This window comes from Heloderma suspectum, chromosome 4 (genome assembly GCF_057233095.1).
Source record: "Heloderma suspectum isolate Gila_16-S chromosome 4, 16-S_ref, whole genome shotgun sequence".
NCBI classification, from domain to species: domain Eukaryota; kingdom Metazoa; phylum Chordata; class Lepidosauria; order Squamata; family Helodermatidae; genus Heloderma; species Heloderma suspectum.
The window spans coordinates 3,621,483-3,642,955 of record NC_139461.1 but is presented as its reverse complement, the minus strand read 5'-3'; the positions used below and the strand labels follow the sequence as shown (position 1 = coordinate 3,642,955).

Here is a 21,473-nt window from a genome sequence, read left to right as displayed (position 1 = left end):
TGGCCTCCTTCACTCGCATGGACACCTCTTTGGACCTCATGTTGGGAGTTCCAGTGAACAGCTACCAAATGCACATGTAACACTCAGAACCACCTCCAGGCCTTCTATCTGCTTGACTGGTCATGGGGTACCCAGGAAACAGGCCACACCTGGCCATGCAGCTGCTTGTCGGCCATTCGTTCCATTACTTATGAGCCACCAGCAATGGGGGGGGTATGCACTGGCTGTACTTCCTGAATGGGTAGTGCCCCACTTTTGTCGAAACCCTTGAATTACAGCTGAAAGTCCTGACTTCGCTCCCATCTGGGTGTGTTTCCTTTCAGCTTCAATGTGGTGGTGTACAGAGGCCAACTGCCAAAACAGTTATCCTTGTTCCAATATATCTGGCCCTGACTGTATATCGATAGCAAAGCCATGGAGACAGATCAATAACTTTCCCTGTGGCTTTGCCAGCTTCTACAAACACCTCCTGCCAAAATTGTTGTATAACAACGTATGACCACCGCATATGAAAAAATATAACACTCATATTACAGTTGCACCAACACTGTCAAGATTCCTTTAGCCCCCACTTTACTTCAACGCCCAAACATACACAGATGAGAGGCTTCAGTCTACAGCTGTTAATCCATTAGTTCACAGGGTCATACAGACGCAAATTCCCAGAGACTCTCCGTCTACAAAGGAATGCCTTCAGGGGTTTCAAATGGAATTTACAAGAGTTGCCCGCTGTTTGAAGAGGGAGGCGGTCTGGCTCGCCTAGCTTAAGCGGGGGAGGCCCCTCTCTTGTCCTGAGGCCTCTAAGCGCAGCTTTTCATGCAAGGCCAATCGGGTAGACCGTCTAAGTTCCGCCCTGCCTCCTCTCTCCTTGCTCTGCACCGGCGTCTATTAGGTCATCCTAATGAGGATGGGGGTTGGGGGTTGGACTCGATGGCCTTGTAGGCCCCTTCCAACCCTACTATTCTATGATCCTCCCCAAACCCCGCCGGCTCCTGTTTGCTGCCTCTCACGGGGGCGGTGTGAGGAGGGACCCTCAAGCTCAGCCATCTGTATGTTTGTAACCTGAGAAGCCAGCCTGCTCATGGCTGGACTAGCCTGGGAAAACACCTCCCCGGAATAATGGGCTCAAGTGACAGGAAGCCACATTCCGGCTGAACATCAGGAAAAACGTCCTGACTGTTAGAGCAATATGACAATGGAACCAGTTACCTAGGGAGGTGGTGGGCTCTCCCACACTGGAGGCCTTCAAGACGAGGCTGGACAGCCATCTGTCAGGGATGCTCTGACCTGGATTCCTGCATTCAGCAGGGGGTTGGACTCGAAGGCCTTGTAGGCCCCTTCCAACCCTACTATTCTGATTATATGTCTGGCGGTTCTTCTTCAGAATCTGAACTGCTATCCCACTCCCTGCGCTCAGAAACACCCCTGACAAACACTTAGGGGTGGTTAATTTGTATATCTGGCTTAACTTTTGTGGTGTTAAGTACCACCTGTATAAAATTTCAATTTTGCTTTCTTTCATTTTTGTAGAAACAGATTTCATTGGATTAAGGAAATATCCAAAGCAGGTTAGGTTGAACAGTCAGAAATTTATTAAAGCACATCATGGCCGTGGGTTGGAGAACAAAGAAAAACACACTACGCATGCTCAGAAACCAATTAGTGCTCAGAAACCAATTAGTACTCAGCACAGTGGCCTTATTTTTAAGGATGAGTTACTTTGGTGGACAGGAATTTCTTGCTTATCAGCAAATTATAACTACCTTCTCATGGTCACACACGTGCGCACATTCAGTCTTATCAGGCACCTTGCCTGAACCAAACTACTTACAAGGGGCCTAGTCAGGCCTACTTTCACAGGACGCTTCCTAGCTCCTGTCGGCTTTCTCCCAGTGTTCAGTTTAAAAGCTGCTCTGCCACCATTTTTGTGTTTAGCACCAGCAGTCTGGTTCCATTCTGGTTCAATTGGCATCTGTCCCTCTTGTACAGGCCCAGCTTGTCCCAAAATGTTCCCCAGTGCCTAACAAATCTGAAGCCCTCCTCCCTGCACCACCATCTCATCCACACATTGAGCCTCCTCAGCGTCACCTGTATAGCTGGCCCTTCGCATGGAACCAGTAGCATTTCCAAGAAAGCCATCTTAGTTTCAACCGACCTAGCAACCTAAATTTGGCTTCCAGGACCGGACGACGTTTTCCCACACATTGGTAGCAACATGGACCACGATTACCAACTCCACCCCAGCACTATCTACTAGGCTATCTAGATGGCGCCTGATATCCAGTCTTCGCACCAGGCAGGCAATTCACCATGCGGTCCACACACCCATCACAAACCCAGCTGTCTATGTGTCTAATGATCAAATCTCCCACTACCACAAGCCCCCCTCTGCCCAGAGGCACATCCTTGGTGCAAGACAATATTTGTTTATCTTCCAAGGAATGGGTCCCTTCTAAGGGATAATTTCCCTCTTCCTCAGAATGCCCCCCTTCCCCAAGACTCATATTATCTGTGACCCCAGAGGAGCTGTTATCCTGGGAGTAGGACACAGTTAATAGGTCGCTGAAGGTCCATCCACCAACCTCTCTGCCTCTTAGCTTCTCCCTTTCAGCAACCTTGGCCTCAAGGGAATGTACTTGTTCCCTGAGAGCCAGGAGCTCATTACACTGAGCACACACCCATGACGTCCGTCCAGCAGGCAGATAGTCATACATGTGGCACTCAGTGCAATACACTAGCTAGACCCTGCCCCCCTGCTGGCTTTCTACCTTGTTTTTTTTATTTGGATGTGTTTTCCCTGGAAAACTTGTTTACTACAAGAAAGTGCGGAAATTATTTATAGATATTTATTTACAGTTACTTATAGTGAGTACGGAATAGGGAGGAAAGAGTTGGCTGTCTTGGCTTCCGTGCCCTGTTGCTAAACTCGCACAGTTGCTTAACTCTAGTTTGCTGACGTTTTGTCCCTGGGGCTGAGATGCTTTGTCACTGGGGCTTCTCACACTTTGCTGCTGCTGGTGTATCACACACCTGACTGCAGATGACCTGAATGGGGATGCGGCTAGTGTACCACCCACCTGCTGCCCAACATCCTCCCTGAGCTGGCGGAGGCAGTCTCGAGTGTGGTGTTGGAGGAACCCGGGACAATGGTTCTTTATAACCTTTCAAGTACTTGAAGAGCGCTATCCTATCTCCCCTCAGTCTTCCCTTCTCAAGGCTAAACATGCCCAGTTCTTTCAGTCTCTCCCCATAGGGCTTTGTTTCCAGTCCCCTGATCATCTTTGTTGCCCTCCTCTGAACCCTCTCCAGTTTGTCTGCATCCTTCTTAAAGTGTGGTGCCCAGAACTGGACACAGTACTCCAGATGAGGCCTAACCAGTGCTGAGTAGAGGGGAACTAGTACTTCCCGGGATTTGGAAGTTATGCTTCTATTAATGCAGCCCAAAATAGCATTTGCCTTTTTTGCAGCCACATCACATGGTTGGCTCATATTCAGCTTGTGATCGACAGTAATTCCAAAATCCTTCCCACTTGAAGTGTTGTTAAGCCATGTATCCCCCATCTTGTAACTGTGCCTTTGGTTTCTTTTTCCTAGGTGCAGAACCTGGCATTTATCCCTGTTAAATTTCATTCTGTTGTTTTCTGCCCAGCACTCCAGTCTATCAAGATCACTTTGAATTTTGTTTCTGTCTTCCAAAGTATTAGCTATCCTGCCCAATTTTGTGTCATCTGCAAATGTGATCAGCATTCCCTGCTCCTTCTCCTCTAAGTCATTAATACAAATGTTGAAGAGCACTGGGCCCAGGACTGAGCCCTGTGGTACCCCACTCGTTACCTCTCCCCAGTTTGAGACGGTCCCATTGATAAGCACTCTTTGAGTCCGATTCTGTAGCCAACTGTGGATCCACCGGATCGTTGTCTCATCTAGCCCACATTGAGCTAGTTTGCTCATCAGGATATCATGGGGCACTTTGTCGAAAGCTTTGCTGAAGTCGAGGTATATGATGTCTACAGCATTCCCACAGTCCACAAGGGAGGTGACTTGATCAAAAAATGAGATCAGATTCGTCTGGCAGTATTTGTTCTTGATAAGTCCATGATGGCCTTGAGTCATCACCGCATTGTTTTCAAGGTGCTTCCAGATGAATTGCTTTATCATCTGCTCCAGAATTTTCCCAGGGATTGTCAGACTGACTGGTCTGTAGTTCCCAGGTTCCTCCTTTTTGAAGACAGGGACAACATTAGCCCTCCTCCAGTCATCTGGCACTTCCCCCATCCTCCATGATTTCTCAAAGAGAATAGACAGCGATTCCGAGAGTTCTTCTGCCAGTTCCTTTATGACTCTAGGATGCAGTTCATCTGGCCCTGGAGATTTGAACTCAAAGTAATTAGGTGTTCCTTGACAATATGCCTATCGATCTCAAGCTGCAATCCTGCCCCTTCAGCCTGTACTTCGCCTTTGCCAGGGGGGCATAGACCCTCTTTTGGGAGAAGACTGAGCTGAAGTAGGAATTGAGCACCTCTGCCTTTTCTTGGTCATGTTATCATTTTGCCATCCTTATTTAATAGCTGAACCACCATTTCTTTCCTCTTTTACTATGCACATAGCTGAAGAAAGCCTTTTTGTTGCTTTTAGCCTCCCTCGCTAACCTCAGCTCGTTCTCAGCTTTAGCCTTCCTGACGCCATCCCTGCAATTCTGTGCTACCTGCCTGTACTCTTCCTTTGTTGCTTGGCCTTCTTTCCACTTCCTGTATGTGTCCTTTTTTGTTCTCAGGTCACCCCTTAGCTTTTTGTGAAGCCACATTGGCTTCTTCTGTTGTCTTCCGCCTTCTTTTTCTTGTTGGATAATGGTTTGTAATTGTGCCTTGAGAATTTCCTTTTTTAAAAGCTCCCACCCATCTTGGACTCCTTTTCTTGTTAGCGTCACTTGCCATGGGACCTTACTGATCATTGTTCTGAGTTTATTAAAATCGGCTTTCCTAAAATCCAGGGTACGCGTTTGACTACACTCGGCTTTTGCTTCCCTTAGAACCAAGAACTCAAGTATAACATGGTCGCTTTCCCCCAGAGTTCCTGTAACTGCTACTTTATCCACTAAGTCACCTTCTGAGTGGTTAACACCCTCCCCAGCAAATGGGGCCCTGGCCCCGTCAACAACCCCGTGGCCTTTCTAAATCACACTTTGAGGAGAAAATCGTTGGTCTTCACAATGAACTTGATGTTGCTATTATCACAGTTCCAGTCGAGGTGCCTGATGCTATCATCTGCCTGATTTTGCGGCTTCAGTTTCAGTTGTTGCAGCCCGATGATGTGGACAAGGTGCTTGCAGCAATGCGACCAACCCCATGCCCTCTCAATCCCTGCCTCTCTTGGCTAGTAAAAGCTAGCCGAGGAGGTATGACTGGGTGGGTTTATTTATATTTCATTTCTATACCACCCAACAGCTGAAGCTGTCTGGGAAGTTCACAATAATTAAGACCAAACCGCACAATAAAATAATATAAATATATATATAACATTAAAACCACAGCTCAGGGAGTGATAAACGCTTCCCTGAGGGAAGGGGTGGCCCCTGCTGTCCCTATGGAGGCAGTAGTGCGGCCACTCCTGAAGAAGCCCCCTCTGGACCCAACGGTATTAGACAACTACAGCCCAGTCGCAAATACCCCTTTCCTAGGGAAGGTACTTGAGAGGGTCATGGTGGACCAACTGCAGACACTCTTGGAGGACACTGATTATCTAGACCCACTCCAGTCTGGGTTTGGATCTGGTTACAGGACTGAATCAGCCTTGGTTGCCCTGATGGATGACTCTCATTGGCTTGCTCGACCTCTCATTGGCTTTTGATACCATCAACCATAGCATTCTCCTGGATCAACTCTGTGGGAGAGGTATCGGAGGCACTGACTTCAGAGAGTAACATTAGGTGACAAGTCCTTGGGGGTTGGACTCGATGTCCTTGGAGGCCCCTTCCAACCCTACTATTCTATGATTCTGAGCTACAGGGTGCTGCAGGTTACCATCTTGCCCCCAGTGTTAACCTCTATATGAAGCCATTAGGAGCAGCCATTAGGGGATTTGGAGCCAAGTGCCATCAGTATGCTGATGACATGCAGCTTTATCTCCCTGTGACATCGAAATCAGGAGAGGCTGTGCAAGTCCTGGATCAGTGCCTAGACTCAGTAATGGGCTGGATGAGGGCCAATAAGCTGAAGTTGAATCCTGGCAAGACGGAAGCCCTGTGGGTGAGTGGTTCCCAGGTCCGGGAGATAGGCTCGTTGCCTGTTCTGGATGGGGTTGCACTCCCTCTGAACGATCAGTTCCATGGTCTGGGGGTACTCCTAGATCCATCACTGTCGCTGGAAGCCCAAGTGGCCGTTGCAGCTCAGAGTGCCTTTTACCCACTGTGGCTGGTTTGCCAGCTACAGCCTCTCCTGGACAGGGATAGCTTGGCCATGGTGGTACAGTCATCAGTAACCTCAAGACTGGATTACTGCAATGTATTCTATGTGGGGCTGCCCTTGAGGCTGCTCTGGAAGCTGGAGCTAGTGCAGAACGCAGCAGCTCAGCTGTTGTCGGGAGCTGCCCCTTTTCAGTGTGCAACTCCTCTGCTGAGGGAACTGCACTGGCTGCCTATTCACTACCGGGCCAGAGTTAGGGTATTAGTTGTTGTTCAGTCGTGTCCAATTCTTCGTGACCCCATGGACCATAGCACACCAGGCCTTCCTGTCCTGCAGTCTCTCCCGGAGCGTGCTCAAGTCCATATTCATTGAATCGGTGATGCTATCTAGCCATCTCATCCTCTGCCGTCCCCTTCTTCTTTTGCCTTCAGTCTTTCCCAGCATCAGGGTCTTTTCCAGTGGGTTTTCTCTTCGCATTAGGTGGCCAAAATATTTGAGCTTCAGCTTCAGTATCTGTCCTTCCAATGAGCACTCAGGGTTGATTTCCTTTAGGATGGACTGATGTGACCTCCTTGCAGTCCAGGGGACTCGTAAGAGTCTTCTCCAGCACCACAGTTTGAAAGCATCAATTCTTCGGTGTTCAGCCTTCCTTATAGTCCAGCTCTCACAGCCAGGGTATTAGTACTAGTGTACAAAGCCCTAACAAACGTAGGACCAGGATACCTGAGAGAGCACCTCCTTCTTTACCAACCTGCCCAGTCACTCAGGTCATCCGAGGGCTTGCTCCTCGTGGTTCCACATGGACCTATGGCCTGGTTGTAGCCCACCAGGAAAAAGCCCTCAGCGTGGCGGCCCGCTCCCTGTGGAAGTCCCTGCCTCTGGGGGTCAGGCAGGTGCTAACGTCGTGTTGCTTTCAGCGCCTCCTGAAGACATTGTTATTCCAAGAGGCCTTCCCCGAGTGACGTGGTTTGTTAAGTTCAGACTCTGTTCTTTTAAAATGTTTTTTTTAATTAGGGGATTTTATTCTTGTTGTTCCCCGCTCCGAAATCTTTGATATGGAGCAGTATATAAATATTGTAAATTTCGAAAAAACAACAGAGGAAGAAAGAAGATAAAAGTGAGCAAATGCTGTAGCTGTACAGGACTGGAGTGCAGGAGGAGATACTCAGGGGAGGCAGGAAATGAAACGGGGAGCTGGCTGGTCTCCCACGAGAGAGGGCGATCCAGTCAACTTGCATGTCCCTGCCTATCAGAGCGGGGTGGGGGCAACCTACACAAGGATCTCCTCCTCCACTGCAGGAGAGTCTGAGCCCCCCTCAAGCTCCTCTTCTCTGCCTCACCTCCTATAAAGGCACTAGTTCTTGCTGGCGAACTGCCAGCGGGATGTTCAAAGTCCTTTGAGCACCTTCTGGCAGAAAGCATTGCCTGAACTGTCCTATGCCTTGACTTGGAGTCCTGCACTGCGCAGGGGGCTGGACTCGATGATCTTATGGGCCCCTTCCAGCCCTACCGTGCTATGAGTCTATGACTCATCCACACTCTGCAATGTGGAGTGAAAGCATGCAGGGATGGCTTGAGGGCAGGCAGACCCAGCACAGATTCAGCTGCCCTAGAAAAGGTTATGAAAATAGCTTTATTTTCCCTTATTCCAAAGATCAACATTTTGCATATATATATTAGAAACACAAGCGTAATTAAAATAAAAAAACCATCCGTTTCCAGTCATCAGTTATCTTCTACAGCCCCATTTGTAAGTCCCGAGTCAAAATTTTCAGAGAAACAACACAATCCAGTTTACAGTTAGGGCCTGACAAACAATTCCCACTTTTGATGGTCAGCAACTTGTGCACCCCACTTCTGCCCCCCCGTGGGTCCTGGGCCCATTCCACACACGCAGCTCTTGTGTTCAGCAATCCAGTCTGAGGGACACATGGCTGAAGCCGGTCCGGACTGTGAGGAGCGAGGCTGGCAGGGAAGGGGCGTGTGCGCCTGCCTGGCAGCGGGGAAGGGCGGTGTGGCCTATTCCTCCCTAGAGCCTCCCACGCACAGCTGACCCTGGCCCAACTGCAAGCGTGAGAGGCAGGCTCGTTCTTCCCACCTCCCTGGAAGTGAGCAGGCTCAGCTTACAGCCCCTTTGAAAGGACCGTTCCCAACACAGGAAAGATGCTGACCGAAGGCAGACAGGGCAGAAGCACAGCTGGGAAAGCCCTGCCCGCAGAAAGGTTTGGGGCTGGGGTGCTCTGGGAGGTGCTGCTCTGCAACAAGGTGCACCCCCGCAGCCTGAGGGCCGCACGACTCGCTGGTCCCGTGAGCTCGAGCGCAACGTCACTTGCGGCACCTTAGGGGCTGACAGGCACCCGGCCCGCTGGCACGAGGCCACCGCTGGCACAACACGGCGGCATTCAACCCAGGCATGAGCGGCCTGTGCGAGGGGAGCTGCCAGGCTGGGACAGCTTTGCCGGAGCCTCCTTCGCAAGGGCAATAAGCTTCAGTGACTGAGCTGCTCGAGGCGGCAGGAGGCCCAGGACACCGCCTGTGGCTGCAACAGCGTGGAAGCCTTGAGTGGTCTTCGGAGTGGGTGCTGGGGGGGCCAGGACTCTGCGCTGCAGGAACGTCTGACTCCTTTCCCTTGGGCTCTAGAATAAGGCAATTTGAGAACAGGCCTGCCCCGACTCCAAGGCAGCAGATCAATGAGGCGCTCGGGTGACGGAGGCAATGCAGTCCCTGCTCAGCCTCGGCGTCAAGCAGCACGCGCTCGAGGCCTGAGGTGGTGGTTCCCTGGTTTGGAGATCAGGGGTGCTTCTCTAGCAGTTCGCGCAAACAGGTGCTCAAAGGTACAAGCACCCAGAAACAGTTTAGGGGGCAGGCTGCTGCCAAAGTACACCTTGCTGTTGGTGGAAATAGCCTGGTATTTCACCAGCTCCAGGTAGGCTGGTGTGAGTTTCAGCTGCAGAGAGAGAGGGAGGAATGCTTTAGAGATCGTATGAAGTGCAAGTATCCAATGTTTGGCTATTCATGATACAAACATCCTTCATACAGAGCAGGCCACTATTACAGGGCACCACAGTTACAAGAACCAACTATCTCCTCCTAAAAGAGGGCTCTGCATTCCCCTCCCAGCACGTCCAGGGAGGCAAGAGGTCAATTCACCTTGTTTGAGTCAGCTGCTTTTTGTGCAGTGTAGTATTTTGCATCAGCTTTCGCCTTCTCTCTCGCTAAAAAAGCAGCGTCTAAGAGGGCAGCAAGAAAAGAAAGGTCAGTGAACGGGAACAAGGGCCATTTGGGGCCCCCATCTATGTGCTTTGCAGTTGCCAAGGCCTGCTGTGGGGCCCTGCAGTGTTCTTTCCCCGGAGCTGGTGGAGAGAGATGGAGGAAATTCTGGTGGGGGCTGGAGACCAGAGAGGACGGAGGAGACAAGAGCGCAGCTGCTGCCACCTTCTGCGCCCCCAGCAGTACTGATTCAGCAGCAGCTCCACCACCCACAGGGGCTGTGACAGGGTCTACTGTATATCCCAGACTGGCCTCAGACCCGCTGAAGGCGTCCTCCGTAGCTCTGAGGGAGGGGCTGCCCTTCCTGCACCAGTCCTCAGAGCCCCGAATGCCTCTCAGGGCAATGAAAGAGAAACACACAAGTCATGGGAGGAGGGGAGAAGGACAACCCCCCCCCCACACACAAACGAGGGAGTGCGCACACAAAGGCATGCTGCAGTCCCCAGGGACTGGGGGCATCCTGCTTCAGGGAGGGGCACGGGGCTAGAGCTACCTTCAAGCTCAGAAATTTGCTTCTCTGTCAACGTCTCCATGACCTTTTGCCGATACTGAATCTTCGCCACCTGAGCTGCCTTCTCTGCTTCTGTCATGGGAGAAAACCCGGTCAAGGGCAAGACCAAAAGCAGGGGCTCCGGCCGCCGCCACATGCATGCCCCGGCTGAGCTCCTCAGTGGGATTCAGAGTCAGCCTCCCAAGGGGCTTTGGCCACCTTTGATCAGCCACCCCCCAGAGGCCATGGGCTTCCACTCCGAGCAACCCCAGGCGGCATGGCAATGGCCAGGCATGCTGGATGCTCTAGTCCAAAGCAACTGGAGGGCCCCAGGCTGGGGAAGGCTGCCTGGGGCTGTTCTCAAAGCCACGCAAGAAGCTGCACCACTCAGCAGCCCAGAGTGGGCAAAATGAGACCCTCCTGATCTTGCGGGACAGCAAGTCCCATTGGCCCTCACTGCTGGCCACGCTGGCCAGGCTGACGGGAGCTGCAGTCCAGCAAGGTCGAGACGGGCACAAACGGCCCACACCCACAGGGGCCAGGCTACGTTCAAAGCCCAAGCCCCACATTTCTGCTGCTCTTCCTTCCTGCTGGGGGAGAGCCGCCCCACAGGCCCAGCCTGCCTTCCACTCATTTTCTTACTGGGGAAGCTCAAAGGCTTACTGGGAACATTCAGCTCAGAGGCTGCTGAGGAAAAACAAGCCTGGGCCACCCGAAAAGCCACCCCGTTACCTATGACAGCCCTCCTCCATTCCGTTTCGGCCTCCTTCTCCACCACCTTCTGCTTCTGAGTGGCTATCAGGAGTTTGGTCTTCTCGGCTTCCCTGCAGAACAACACAGAAAAGGTGTGTCCTCCACCGCCCTCCAGCTCCCTGGTGCAGAGCCCCAGCCGGCTGCCTCCTGCTCTGTGAGGCCCCAGCACACGGGAGCTAGGAAGGAGAAGCCCCTGGTGGGCGCAAAGGGGGCCTGGGAGGACGGTGGGGGCAGCCATCAGCCCTTAGCAACACGGCGCCATTGGGCATGAACTGCTAGGAGCGCCCTTGCCTCGCTATCTGGCTTTTAAATGTTCTCAGCCTTCTGGCTGGTTCTGGGCTCAACCAAGTTCTTTCTCTTCTTTATTGCTGGATCTTTGGCATGGTGCTATGCAAATAACCGACACACCAAAGCACGCTAAAGAAAGTATTTCCAGGGGGTTAATGCTACCAAACTTTATCCTCCTATCAGACAAGACATCCTTTTCCCTTTGTTTTCCCTCGCCTTCTGCATTTATTCACTTTTTTCCACTCAGTCTAGAAAATCCTCCAGGTAAAATATTCCCTCCGCCACCGCCCCCTCACATGCACAGATGTAGAGTCAACAGCAGCGTAAGGAAGTAATGAGCTCTACCGTATTGGCCCATCACAGGGGAAGACCTTCTTGAAGGCAGGACTGAGACAGCCTTCAGGTTCTGTGCTGTAGACTGGTGTCAGAATCACAACAACTTTCTCTTCTACTGGTGTGCATCTCTCAAGGGGATCTTTAGATAAGCTATTTAGTGTTTGATAAGATCAATCAGGGCTGTTAGCAATGGGTTGTCAGGAGATGACCAGGTCTGTAACCTGAACTGCTGATGGACTGATTGCTCTGCCTATTTACTTGGAGATTGATTTCGTTGTTTGACTACACACACATCAGGCGGGCTCAAGACTGACATTTGTTGCAATTCTGACACAAGTCTACAGCCCACTTGAAAGGCTGCCTCAGTCCCACCCTCAAGGAGGGTTTTCCCCAGAGACCTCCTGTGACGGGCCAACCTCACAGAACTTACTTCCTTACACTGCTCCTCCCGCTTGACTCTACATCTGATTTGTGCCTCTGTCACGCTCACTTCCGTCTCCTCTGTGAGTTGCTGGCTTCCCACAGAAGAAGTTCTGGTTGGGCTCTGATCCAGGTAATTAGCCTGCCCTTGGGAAGATTCTCCCTGTCTCTGTGAGCTCATTGAGGCTCAGGTTCCTCCCCCTCGCCCAGTCCATCATCATCAGACTCTGAGTCCTCTTCCACGGTCTCTGCAGGGAGTCTGGGCCCAACCCTGACACTCTCAGCCGCCCCATGCCACAATCCAGCAGTGGTCTTTCTTCTTGCTTTTTCTCACTTAAGCCTTTGGGGACCAAACTGAGCCTAACAGGAGACACTCAGCTCTTTTCCTGGTCCTCTACTAGTGACAACAAGGCCCTGAAAACCCTGGCAAGGAGCGTGCAAATGGAACCCTCTGTGCAGCTGATGCACTTTGCATCAGCTGCAGAGCTGAGACCCATGGGGGCAGCCCCTGAGTTGGATGGCTTTCAAAGGGGAAGGGAGAAATTCATGGAGGCGGCGGCAGTAAACAGCCGTGATGGGTCCCAATGGAAGCATCCCACCTCCAGTCTCAGAGGCAGTGTGTCTCTGTACGCCACTTGCTGGGGAGCTCGAGTAGCAGGATGCCATTGCCTCCACTCCTGCTCGTGGGTGTCCCACTGGGCACCTGGCTGGCTGCTGTGGGAAACGGCACGCTAGACATGAGAAGCCCCCAGGGCCCGATCCAGCAGTGCTGCTCTTATAGCGAATACTCACACGAGCTCAAAATTTCTTCGGATGGCTTCGGGGATTTTGGGCTTTGTCACGCGCACGGCCTGCACAAAAGAAGGTTCACCATCTCAGTCAGACAGCAGGCTTCCTCCAACCTGACACACGCTGGCCTGCCCCCCGAGAGCAGGAACGTGGCTCGTCCCTACTGGGCCAGGCAAGCTCCCTGGCGACACATCTCCACCCCCGAACGGGGCTGCGCTGTTGCTCTCGCGTCTTTGCCAAAGCCCCCTGTGCGTTGCTCACGGCTGTGCTTGGCCTGCCTCACACCGCCTCTGCCCCAAGGCCCCAGCCATTCCATGCTGAGGACGCTCCTTGTGCCGAAAGTTGCACAAAACCAGGCTGAAGAGCAGCAGCAGGGAGCCCTGGCCTGCTATCCTCTGCTCCCCGTCAGCCCAGAAAAGGTCCAGGCCCTGGTCTGAACCCAAGATTTCGTCCAGTAGCAATGAAAGGAAGACTGCTGGGGCCCCTGCTGCACGTTTATAGAAGCAGTGCTGGAAAGCTGCTCTTACATGGAATACAGAAAACTGATGGGAAGATCAGCGAGGAACAGAAAGAGACTTTCCCCCCAGTTAGGAACACAGCAACATGCAGCTTTGGCCACTGAGGAGATCTCCTTCCTTCCTTTTCTCTCCCCCTTCCTTCTCACCCCTCTCGTGTGCGCTGTCTCTCACACACGCAGAAGCCGGCAAGTCATAAGCCTATCCAGAGTAGGTAGAAACTTGTCTCCCCCGCCCCCCTTGGACGCAAGAGGGAGAGCTGCCTACCTGGATGGTGAGGCCCGGGGCCAGGGCAGTCAGGTCCTGCTGCAGTGACAGTTTCAGGTTTTCATCTATTTGATCTGGGGGAGGGGGACAAAAGGTGAAGGGGCGTTATCCAGAGAGGGACAGCTCTGAAAGGGCCCCACACCCACCATTACATGCGCGAGGCCAGGCTGAGTGTTGCCCGCACTCAGAGGGTGGGTCCAGCCCTTCTCAGAAGGGTGACCTCAGAAGGTGGTGCCAGGGGATTCCTGTTTGACGCTGTGGCCGTTGGCCTGTGGTGTCCCTCAAGGATCCATCTTATCTTCCATGCTGTTTAACATGACTTGGACTCAATGGTCTTATAGGCCCCTTCCAACCCTACTATTCTATGGTTCTACCTTTCTATGATATACATTAAAGTGCTGGGACAGATTGTCCGGAGTTTGGGGGTTTAGTGCCACCAGTATCCTGATAACACCCAACTCTATCTGGCCTTTCCATCTAAATCCAAGGAAGCTGTTCTGGTTCTAAATCAGTGCCTGATGTTGGTAACGGACTGGATGAGGGAAAGCCAGTTGGAGCTTAATCCAGACAAGCCAGAGGTGCTTGAGTCAGTCAAGAGGCAGAACAGGGAATAGGGGGTTCAACCTGTGCTGGGTGGGGGCACACTCCCCCCGGAGACTCAGGCTCACAGCTTGGGCACACTCCTGGACTCGGCCTGGAGCCTGGGCACCAGGGTCTCAGCAGCGGCCAGGAGCCGCACAGGGGAGGCTGGTGCACCAAATGCAGCTGTTCCTAGGGATGTCTGGTCTGGCCATGGTCACACATGCCTCACTTACACCCTGCTTGGACAACAGCAACATGCTGTGTGGAGCTGCCTTTGAGAACTGCTTGGAAACGTCAGCTGGTCCAGAATTCTGTGGCCAGACGGCTGGGCGGGGCTGGTACAGGGAGGACGTGACTCCCTTGTTACCGCAGCTTCACCGGCTACCTGCCTGTTTCCAGGCAGAATTCAAAGCGCTGGTTATGACCTATAAAGCCTTATACAGATGAGGACCACCTTTGCCCAGACAAACCTGCCCAGGCTTTAAGATCCTCTTGAAAGATCTTGGGGTGGGGGGGGAGCGCTTCTCACAGTGCCATCACCATCAGAGACATGTTTGGTGGGGGCGCGAGAGAGGACCTTCTCAGTGTCTGCTCTCAGGCTCTGGAATTCCCTGCCGAGGAAGGCTAGGCTGGCCCCCTCTTTGCTGCCCTTCCATCGACAGGCAAAGATGTTTCTGCTCAGGCAGGCCTTTGGTGTGTGGCTGGCCCACAGCTGGAGGGTTTCTATTGGGTTGGGTGCTTTATATTTCTTTTATGCTTGCGTATTTAATTGTGTTGTATGAATCTCTTTATGTTATGCTTTAATTAAGATTTTGTCTTCAACCTGGAATTTATTGCTGGCCACCTTTAGTGCCCTTTTTGATAGAAAGGCAGGGTATAAATTAAATAAAACTTCAGCTGAACACCAGGAGGACCTTCCTAAGTGTAATAGCCATTCAGCACTGGAATAGGCTGCCCAAGGAGATGGTGGCTTCTCCTTCGCTGGAGAAACTAAAGCAGAGGAGAGGTTGGACTAGATGACCTTAGAGGCCCCTTGGATTGTACGGAAGGCACTCTCCCAGATGCAAAGTCACCGCAGAGGTGCTTTGTGGGAGGCAGTGCAGCCAAGGGATAGCCACACTTACCAAACAGCTCAATGTACACCTCCTGGAGGGTGTGGATGCTGCAGAACTGGTTCAGCTCATGATGGATTTTGTTAAAGATCAGGGCCTTGTCATAATCGACTGTGTAGTTCTTCACAATGTCGTAAACTAGGAAAGGGAACATCAGAAGCATTACAGGAACGGAGATCTAAACTCGCTCCCTCGTACCTGCAAGTATATGTGGGGTTTTAGAGCTCAGCATTTCCTGAAGTTCTGGGAGCAAGAGCACGTTGTTTCTGATTAGCTGAATTCCCTTTCGCTCTTGCACCCATGCTCACTTAGCAAGTCCCAGATTCACAGGTTTCAATGTTTTTTAAAGCCTATTTTAAAGCTTCGGTGCTGCTTTCTTTTATGTGCCTATCAGAGCATGCATATATCGCCTTTCAAGGCCAAGGTGGCCGAGGACACAGTTGACCACTTCTCTTCCAGCGCACGCCCTGCAATACCTGGGAGCCCCCCCCCCCCCCGGAAATGCAACCTCCAGCCTGCCAACTGGAATGCGAAAAACCCTGAACAGTGACTATTGAGAGTACATGGCTGATGGCATGCACAGGGGCTTTCCAGTAGGCCGTTCTCTCTTTCACGGTGCACATTTTGAGAATAATTTACAATACAAAACCAAGCCCCTTCCTTCCTTGGTTGTCCCCACCCCCGCCCCAGTCACACACTGCCTTGGTCTCAGTCTGGGGCCTCTGCCTGCGTGCGCCATGGAGATGGTGCCCATGAGAATGTAGGCATCTGCCCAACGTCCACAGAAGAGACCCGCCGAGGGCAGCCTCTCCCGAGGCTCCTCTAGGGACAGGAGAGCACCGGCCATGATGTGCCAAGGGCCCAATCATGCCGCACCAAGACTGCCTCCTGCCCTGGGAGCCATACCTTCTCCGCTTCCACTCCCTCACCCATCCTGCGCCCACCAGGCCTCCTGACGCTGAGTCCCTTTGCTTCCACAGCTCTCCCTGCACCAGTCTCACCTCTTTCCCTGCTGCTGCTACCACCCTAAATACTCAAAGCAGCTTTGTCACGCCCATGCTGGAAGCTTCTCAGAGACACCCCTACAGGCATCATACCACTCATGGGTCATTCTTGGGCAGAGCAACACCAAACGCCAGCTACAGTCCACCGAGCAGCCCTGTTCGGCAACAGGACCCAAGACAAGAGCTGCCTCCCCCAACCTTGTGCCCTCCAGATGTGTGGGACTACAACTCCCAGATTCCATGCCAGCTAGAAGATTCTGGGAGTTGGGAGTCCCACACATCCAGGGGGCATCAGGTTGGGGGAGGTTGGCCTGGAGAGGCAGGATCCCTCCCAGCCCCCTTCTGCGAGGTCCCTGTCCCATTCCCACCATAGATCTGCCTGCTCTCCACCCTTCCACTCCTGTCCCCGGTTTCGAGCCCCCACCCCCCACATCCCAATGCTTCGTGAGGCGCTTCGCTCTTCTCTCTCGGCCACAGGAAAGGGAGAGATACCTGCATGTGGCGCTAACATGTTCGTCACCTCTATTCGATCAATGTAGATCATGACGCCGCCACTGCAAGAAGCAAAGAGGAAGGTGAGCTACGCTGGCCAAGAGTCCTCCGTGGGATCACTGCTGCATACATGCTTCAGGTCCCTCACCACAAGCAGCCAGGCAACATGCTTCCTGCTCTGCGGGGTTCCATTTTCACCCAGCACGCTCTGCTCTGAGCAGCTCACAGTCAAGATGCTTCTCTGGCAGCAGACCACTCATCCTGCCCGATCCAGGGTGGTTATGTTTTGTTTCTGCCTGCGTGTGCAACCCACCCCCTTCCCCTCAAAAGAGCAAGGGAGCCCAAACTCCATCTCGGTAGGCCTTGCTATGCCGAACACAGGCAGTCAGGCTGCAGCTGGACTGCAGAGTCAGAGGAGCCTCTTGCTCTCCACTCAGGCCCAGAGCTGGGAGATCCAAGGGGCCCACAGAGAGAGCCCGAAGACCTTTGCGCCTCTGCTCATCCGTAAGTGCGCGGGGGGGAGTGTGCCTGGTGCAGTCTGCCCAGCTGGGTGCACCTCCCTCCGGACCATGAACCCTTGCAAGGAGTTGTGGTCAGCAACAGCCAGCGAAGGCAACGTTTGGCTTCTGAACTGCCACCCCGCCTGCTCCACTGGATGTGCGCGTGGTGGATGACGCCATCCCCGAGTGAGCCACCAGGCACAGTTTATGACCTTGCCGGCAGTGCGGAGCAGAGGCCGGCCTGTCATCCTTTGGGGCGTAAAAGAGGGGGCCCAATGTCAGCACTAAGAAAGGAGAGAGGGGAACGCGGAAATCCAGAACAGGTCCAAATGACTGGGCCCTGTTCTTTGCCCAGGTTCTCCTGGCTCGACCCCTGGAAGGAGACCGTACAGTCGGACTGATCACTGCAGCTGCCAGGCAGGAAGGCGCAAGAGCCACACTGGGCCACCAGGCACCCGGCTAGCCCACTCAACGCAAACGGGCAGGCTGGCCACGGGGCCCCCTCAGCGCGGCATGCGGGCTGTGCGCAGCAGCCACGAAGGAAATGGCATTTTCCGCTCCTCCGGTTCACGAAAGGGCCTCCTGGCTGAGCCCCGCCAAGCGCAAGGGCGGGCGGGCCGGCCAGCCAGCGGAGCGGGCCGCTTGCCAGTTGCGGCCAGGCCCCGAGCCGCGGAGGGCAGCCGCGCTCCCGCGGCGACGCGCCCCCCTCGCCGGCGCCAGGGCGGGCGCGCGCGGCCTACCTCGTCCCGCACGGCACGTTCTTTATTTCGTCCGTCTGCAGCGTCGTCTGAAAGAGAGCGCCAGCCTGAGCAGCCAGCGGCGAGCGCGCGGGTCCCTTGCGGAAGGCCGCCGTGCCGCGGGGCGGCCTCGCTCCCGCCTCCCGCCCGGGCCCCGCTTCGCGCGCTCCGGGCCCCGCAGAGGCGGGCGACCAATGCCGCCGCCCGCCAGGGCCTCGGCTGCCGTCGGCGGAGAGCGCGGCGCTGCCGGGGCCCCGCCCGGGAGAGGCCGGCGGCGCCGCGCGCCAAGAGCAGCAGCGGCCGCCTCGTGCCGGGAGCCGCCCGCCCGCCCGCCGCACGCACCTGCACCGCTCTGTGCGTCGTCACGAAGGGCAGCATGATGCGGTAGCCCGGCCGGCTCAGCGTGGACAGCAGCGCCCCGCCCCTGGACGAGGAGACACCGCGGAGGCTGAGGAGCGCGCCCGGCACCCGCCGCCGCGGCGAGCGCTCCGGGGCCCGCGGGCGGCGTCCCTCCTCCCGCCATGGGGCGCGCGGCTCCGGCTCGGGGCCCCGCGGGCCGCCCGCTCACCTGTAGTAGACGGCCAGGTGCCCCTCCTCCACCTGGTGCACCGCGGCCCAGAGCAGCAGCGCCAGCGCCAGCGCCGCCGCCCCCCCCGCGGGGCCCCCCGCGCCGCGGACGCTCCTCGGCCGGCTCGCGCCGCCGCCGCCGCCGCCGCCGGGCATCGTCCGCCGCCTGCGCCCCGCGCGCGGCTGCCGCGCCTCGTCCGCAGCGCCAGGCGGCGCCGGCTCTTGGGGGCGGGCCGCGCCCCGCCGCTCCTCCGGCGGAGCCTCCGCCCGCCCGCGCGCGCGCGGCGCGACCGGAAGTGCCGCGGCGCTCCCCAAGATGGCGGCGGCGAGGCCCCTGCGCGTGTGAGGACGGGCTCCGCTGCGCGCGGCCCTCGGGGGCAGGGCGGCGAGGCCCCCTCCTCTTCCTCTGCGCGGGCGGCCGCGGGGCGCCGCTGGCGGCGGCCCTCCGCTGAGGCCCCCGCGCCTGCCAGGGCACAGCCAGACCCTGCCCCCGACGGCGGTGCGCAGGCGGCGGGCCGGGCCGAGCCGGGCACCTCCCCCGGCCCCGGGTGGAGCTGGCCCGCGGCCGGGAGGGGCGCTCGGGCCGAGGACAAGAGGAGGGCGGCGGCGACCATGGCCCCGCCCGAGGCTCCCTCCAGACCGGGGAGGCGCCGAAGCCCCCTGCCCCGTGCTCCTCTTTGGCGTGCGCCCCGCTCCCTCAGCACCTTTGGCCCAGCGCCCCATCCCGACGGCCCTTCGCAAGGGCAGCCAAGAGCTGTGCCCACCAGATGCCAGGCCAGGTTTCTCCCCGCCCCGCCGGGCTGCCTCTGCAGGGGCCCTCCCCACCTTGCGTCTGACCCCCTTCTTTCCACAGGCTGGTCTGTGGGGACGTGGAAGGGAAGCTGGGCGCCTTGTACGCCAGAGTCCAGGCAGTGCAGAAGAAGAGCGGAAAATTCGACGTAAGTTCCGCCTCACACGCCAGCATTGGTCGGGCAGACGTGCGGGCCCAGCATGGCGAACCAAGCTTGGGAGGCGCTTGAATTACCAAGCAGTGGGGGGGCCACATCCTCCCTCCCAAATTCTGAGGCCTTCCACCTTCAATTGGCAGTAACCCCCCTCCCCTCCATCTGCACCGCTGCATGCACATGCCTGCCTGCCGAGTGGGGGGTGCAGCCAACGCATCTGGTGTCGCTTTTCCTCCCCTCCCCGATCTGCTCCAGAGGGCCCCTCAAGCCCAATTGGGGGGAATTCACTCAAGCATCAGTTCCACTGGCAGAACAACGCTAAAATGAACACTTCATGCATCTGATGAAATACACTGCAGCCTGTAAAAGATTTTGATACAATATATCAGATCTCATTTAAGGCTCACGCAGGGCGCCTTGTTTGAGCTGCAACAGGCTAAGCCAGTAATGCATCCTCTCTGCCATTTGCTCCTTCTTCTGTCACCCGTATGCTGGGGACACGCATCTCTGTGGCCCCTGAATCAGCAGAGGCCATGCACATTCTGGAGGAGGGCCAACAAACTGAGACTGAATCCTGACAAGACAGAGGCTCTGGGTGGGTGGTTCCTGGGTGCAGGAGTTGGGGAGCTTGCCTGTTCTGTTGCACTTCTTCAGAAAAAGCAGGCCCATAGTTTCGGGATGGTCCCAGACTCATCATTGTCATTAGAGGCCCAAGCGGCTCCTGTGGCCAGTAGTGCCTATTATCCACTCTGGTTGGTATGCCAGCTACGCCTTTTCCTGGACAGGACTAGCCTGGGCAGTCCATGCATTGGTAACCTCGCGTTTAGATTACTGTGATGCATTTTATGCAGGACTACCCCTGTGCTTAGTCTGAAAGCTGATGCAGGATGCAGCAGCCGGATTACTGAGTGGGGCGCCTGGCCATGCGCATATTACCCCAGCATTGAAGCAACTGCATTGGCTACCTATTAGCTACGGAGCCAAGTTCATTCTCTTGCTGTTGGCATATAAGGCCCTGAACAGCTTGGGACCAGGTTACTTGGTGGATCAACTTCCCCGATAATAGACCTGTGCGATCGCTAGGGTCATCGGAGGAGGCCTTGCTAATTGTATCATGACTGGCAGATTGCTGTCTTGCAGCAACCTGGAAGTGGGTCTTCTCTGTGGTGGCACCCACCTTATGAAATACCCCCCCAACCTTCCTTGGTCTTGGAGAGGCACCAACTATAGTGACCTGTGGGTGCCAATGAATGACCCATCTCTTCGCCTAGGCCTTCCCTGATAGACTGTGCTGCCCATTGTGTTTGTTAATCATGCCAATGTGAGTTTCGGTTTTATGTAAATATTTTTATATTTATCATGATGTTTTAAAATGTATCTTAATGGACTTTAATCTTTTTTGTAAACCGGTTAGAGATATTTTGTAAGCGTGGTAAGGAGTATATTCTATTATATAAATAAGTAAATAATTTGCTTTTGCCTTGCAAGTCGAGAAAATTGCAGCCAGCATTTGCATAATCTGCATAAGAGTAGATTTCACACTGTAAACAAAATATTCAAACATACCAAGGATTTCTTTCCATGTAGAACCTTTTGTGGTCATCCCATTAGCTGTGTCCTGTCTCTTCCAAAATTCCAGCATACAGCAGTGATAGAAATACACATTATCCATAAATGTCCTGGGTGAAATGACGAGGTTGGGGTGGGGGCAGAGGTACTCAGGATACCCAAATTCTGTGTTTTCTTGCAAACATGCAGGGATGGGCAAATGCAGAGTCCACGTGGTGCTATTGAGGTGGTATTATCACCCTAACCAAGGCTGCTCTTCAACATCCTCACCTACATTATAAAGTTGTTTAGGAGGGAAATCCCATTGATGCCAGTCTGTGCTCCTAGGAGGCTGGGTGTAAACATGATTACGTAAATGGGTGGTACTTCCTGTGTTCTTTCAAACTACTTGGTAGCCACAATTATCAGTATTTAACCACATGTCTCTCCTTGGAATC

At 54.5% G+C, this 21,473-nt stretch overlaps 2 protein-coding genes across 6 annotated transcripts in view; one reads left to right on the top strand and one right to left on the bottom strand.

Moving 5' to 3' along the window:
• Positions 1-8,015: 8,015 nt before the first annotated feature.
• LOC146346418 (erlin-1-like) lies at positions 8,016-19,116 on the bottom strand. Its single transcript, XM_084854692.1, has 11 exons — positions 18,525-19,116; positions 18,299-18,380; positions 17,960-18,006; positions 16,720-16,781; positions 15,236-15,361; positions 13,530-13,603; positions 12,751-12,809; positions 10,894-10,985; positions 10,165-10,254; positions 9,552-9,631; positions 8,016-9,348 (listed from the first exon to the last, which is right to left on the bottom strand). The coding sequence occupies exons 1-11, from the start codon at positions 18,677-18,679 to the stop codon at positions 9,142-9,144; spliced, it is 1,074 nt and encodes a 357-aa protein (XP_084710818.1). The 5' UTR covers positions 18,680-19,116; the 3' UTR covers positions 8,016-9,141.
• CWF19L1 (CWF19 like cell cycle control factor 1) overlaps positions 18,816-21,473 on the top strand; it is a 30,406-nt gene continuing 27,748 nt past the window's right edge. For all 5 annotated transcript variants that reach the window (XR_014790800.1, XR_014790802.1, XR_014790801.1 and 2 more), the window contains exons 1-2: positions 18,816-18,865; positions 19,377-19,461. Coding sequence is in view for 2 of the 5 variants with exons in the window: in XM_084854676.1 (XP_084710802.1) it covers positions 18,840-18,865; positions 19,377-19,461 (111 nt within the window). In the remaining 3 variants the exon portion in view is untranslated. The remainder of the gene's footprint in view (positions 18,866-19,376; positions 19,462-21,473) is intronic.

Excerpts from the sequence above, each read along its gene's own strand:
- LOC146346418 (XM_084854692.1), bottom strand. The coding sequence starts at position 18,679 with ATGCCCGGCGGCGGCGGCGGCGGCGGCGCGAGCCGGCCGAGGAGCGTC. Across the intron at positions 16,782-17,959 it reads AACGTGCCGTGCGGGACGAG|TGGCGGCGTCATGATCTACA; the intron begins GTAGGCCGCGCG and ends TGCTTCTTGCAG. Across the intron at positions 15,362-16,719 it reads CATGTTAGCGCCACATGCAG|TTTACGACATTGTGAAGAAC; the intron begins GTATCTCTCCCT and ends TCCCTTTCCTAG.